The sequence below is a fragment of the Bison bison genome, unplaced genomic scaffold (assembly GCF_000754665.1).
Source record: "Bison bison bison isolate TAMUID 2011002044 unplaced genomic scaffold, Bison_UMD1.0 scf7180017850650, whole genome shotgun sequence".
In the NCBI taxonomy this organism is placed as follows: Eukaryota; Metazoa; Chordata; class Mammalia; order Artiodactyla; family Bovidae; genus Bison; species Bison bison.
In genome coordinates, this window is record NW_011481223.1 from 10,454 (window position 1) to 13,373 (window position 2,920).

General features: G+C 64.1%; 1 protein-coding gene across 2 annotated transcripts; it reads right to left on the reverse strand.

Annotated features, from left to right (window-relative positions):
- Positions 1–11: 11 nt before the first annotated feature.
- Positions 12–2,575, reverse strand: TMEM141 (transmembrane protein 141). 2 transcript variants are annotated; one of them, XR_826041.1, is made up of 5 exons: positions 2,450–2,556; positions 2,096–2,162; positions 1,772–1,917; positions 1,588–1,695; positions 12–1,187 (listed from the first exon to the last, which is right to left on the reverse strand). XR_826041.1 is itself a non-coding variant. In XM_010848910.1 (5 exons), exons 1-5 carry the CDS (start codon positions 2,501–2,503, stop codon positions 1,174–1,176), a joined length of 327 nt encoding a protein of 108 aa, XP_010847212.1. In that variant the 5' UTR covers positions 2,504–2,575; the 3' UTR covers positions 769–1,173. The 2 variants fall into 2 exon arrangements, 1 of the variants encoding a protein (XP_010847212.1); XM_010848910.1 differs by having other exon boundaries at positions 769–1,187; positions 1,834–1,917; positions 2,450–2,575.
- Positions 2,576–2,920: the final 345 nt, after the last annotated feature.

A 2,920-nucleotide genomic window follows, 5' to 3' on the forward strand; every position in this document is an offset into this window, starting at 1 on the left:
CTGGCACCATGAGGAAGATTTGGAATGGGGGCCCTTACAGCATAGAGCACAGTAAAAGGAGCCTGGGTTCCTGACTCCCTGTTGGCCCCAGGCCACCCACTTGGACTTCTACATGAAAGAAAACGCAAACTCTAGCTGACTTACGCCACAGTGACCATCTTGCCTTCCTACACACAGATTCCTTGGTGCACATAAGTGTGCAATAGATGTTCTTTTGAGTGAGGGCCAGGCCAGCAGGGCGGGGCTGGGCCTGGAGCAGCGACGCCCTGGGAGGTGCACCTTCAGTGTTCTGGAGGAGCCTGATGGAAATGACGACAGCTCTGCCCAGGTTTCGGGTCATGTCTTCCGCTCCCTCTCCCTCTGTGGGCCGTGGCTGAGCTGGAGAGTCCTGCCCCCTCAGGAGCCTTCCTCCATGTGGACAGAGCTCCAGTCAGCTGGCTCTGGTCCCCTGCACCCCTCACTTCCTCCTCCCCCAGAGAGAAGTGACTTAATCTGATAGGTGGGCTGGAATGGTAGGTGGGTGGGAGTGGTCACTTCCGGCCCTCCTCTCCTGAGAGCAGGTGCTGTTCGGCTGCACACATCTGCTCTGTGCCTCCCCCGACCCCCAGCCCGCGTGGAGAGCACGTGGGGCCCGCCAGATGTCTAATTCTGGGGTTCAGATTCAGAAGTGCCCTGGTGCCTCCTCCCCTCAGCGGTGTGGTTTCAAGGAGACGTTTCTCTCATCTTCCTACTGCTGCGACATGTTCCCTGACTGCTTTAGAACTTAGGTGGGAAATAGGACAAGGTGTTTATTAGTTCCGCAGCCCCCAGGGGAACTGTCATCTGTGACTGGGGTGGGTGGGGGATGCAGGGGCCAGAAAGGGAGTGTGAGCAGCAGAGTGCAGAAGCCCCCTCCCTGCTCCAGGGCTGTCCCCAAAGGTGCATGAGGCATGCGGGTCCTCTCCAGCGCTGTGTCCGCCTGCAGGACAGCCATCCCAGGAACGGAGTCTCCTGGCTTGAGCTCCCGGGCAGCCAGGCTGGGCAGGAGCAGTCTGCACAGGTTCAACAGACCTGGTCATGCCTGTGTGCGGGGGCCACGGGTGTGGGGAGGGCCAACCTGGGGTGCAGAGGTGCCGAGGGCTGTGTTCTAGAATTGTCTGGCCCCAGGTCTTCTGTGCCCTGGCTGGAGCTCTCCTAGCTGCGCCGATCTATAGGAGGCAGAGAAGACAGCTAGAACCACACCCCAAAGCTGTTCCCAGTCCCTGTGCCCATTTTCTGGAGGCAAAAACTGAGGCTTGGAACAGGAAGGGTGCAGGCAGTGGAGGCCAGACCTGAGATCAGCCAGCCTGGTGTCCGATGCAGGGCCTTTCCATCCAGCCGCTCTTCTTGGGGTGTCTGCCTTCCTCCCTCTGCACTCACTCCCCCCGGGCCACCCACCCCCTCCTGCGTCTTCCTCCTGCATGCGGGCCCTCTCCTTCCCGCCCTGCCCCTCGTGTGCATGTCGAGGGGACAGGCCTGTGCAGCCTACACCTTGGACCCGGGCTTGCTGCCTCCAATTTTGGGCACTGCAGCCTCGGTTCTGCGTCCTGCTGCCCTGGGGGCTCTCACCTGTGCCCATGTCTTTGGGGAGCTGCCCTGTCTCCAGGAAGAGCCAGAGGTTGCTGCATTTCTGCGACTCCACTCGGGTCACCCAGTAGCTGGCCACTGAGCCTGCGACTGGGGAGCAGGGGGCAGGGGTCAGGGGGATGGGCATGCCCAGAACCACAGCCACCCACCCCCAGTGGGAACCCACTTCTGCTGAAGAGCCAGCGGCAACTGAGGTGCACTTCAGGGGTCCCAGGCTGGAGTACCCACCCACAGCCAGCAGCACCTTCCACTGAAAGGGGTATGGAAGCTTCCTTTGAACCAGCATCTGCAGGCCGAAGGTTGCACCGGTGCCTGCCAAGAGCCACGGTCCCCATCAGCCAGCTTGTCCTCGGGGCCGGCCAGGGGACCACCGCGGCAAAGCCCGCGTGCCCGCAGCACCTTCCAGGCTCCCAGCACTGCGGGCTGGTGAGCTGGCGCCACTTGCTGGGGAGTCAGGGTGCGACCTCCTCACACCCGGCACCCAGCCTACCTGTGACAAAGGTGGAAACGCCCTTCACGAAAGCGTTCGACTGGCAAGCCGCGTACTCGCCTAGTCCCTGGGAGGGGGAAGGGGTTGAAGGCTCAGTTCCCTGCCCCTCCTGTCCCTCCCTAGGGCGCACTCCGGCCCCGGGGGAGGGGACCACTCATCGTGAGGCCCTGGGGGCCCAGGCACACCCCGCCTGCTCCCCTGCCCACCCAGGCAGGAGGCCTCCACTGCCACCGCAAGAGGGTCCCACACCTCTGTCCCTCTTCGCTTCCCTGATGAGGGTACTCCCACCAAGGCCCCCGCCCCGCTCAGGTCAGCTTCTGAGGTCGGGGCCCGCGTCCAGGCCGGCCTTCTCACCGGGTGCTTGCTGGCCACGGCGTCGTCCACCCGGGACAGGCCCAAGTTCACCATGGCTGGCGCGGCGGCGGGGAGCCGGCGGGCTGACCTACACCGGGCCGGCGGAGGGCGGGGCCGATGGGAAGGGGCGGGGCGCTGGGCGGGGTCTGTGCAGGCCGGAGGGGCGGGGCCGGAAAGAGGGCGGGCCGGCTGCAGAGGGGCGGGGCCTGCTCCGGCCGGGGCGGGGGCCGGGGCCAGCGCAGAGGGGGCGGGCCTGCGTGCGCTTCGGGCGCCGGGCTCCGCGGGCGGACGCAGGCAGCGGAGCGCGCTCCTCGCCGCGAGCCTGGCTTGGATCGCCTGCGTTATCTCCAAGCTCTTAGAGACCTGATTACTGTTAGTAATTTGTTGGGGTGGGCTTTGCTTAAGGGATTACCTATACTGAAGACGACCACGGAATATGAGGTGGCGCATCTAAAAATGGTTTAGTGAGTT

What these genes read in the sequence shown, in the direction of transcription:
- TMEM141 (XM_010848910.1), bottom strand. Translation starts at nt 2,503, where the DNA reads ATGGTGAACTTGGGCCTGTCCCGGGTGGACGACGCCGTGGCCAGCAAG. An exon ending in CGTTTCCACCTTTGTCACAG is followed by an intron (nt 1,918 to 2,095) that starts GTAGGCTGGGTG and finishes GGCTCTTGGCAG; the next exon opens with GCACCGGTGCAACCTTCGGC. An exon ending in GAAGGTGCTGCTGGCTGTGG is followed by an intron (nt 1,696 to 1,833) that starts GTGGGTACTCCA and finishes CCTGCTCCCCAG; the next exon opens with TCGCAGGCTCAGTGGCCAGC.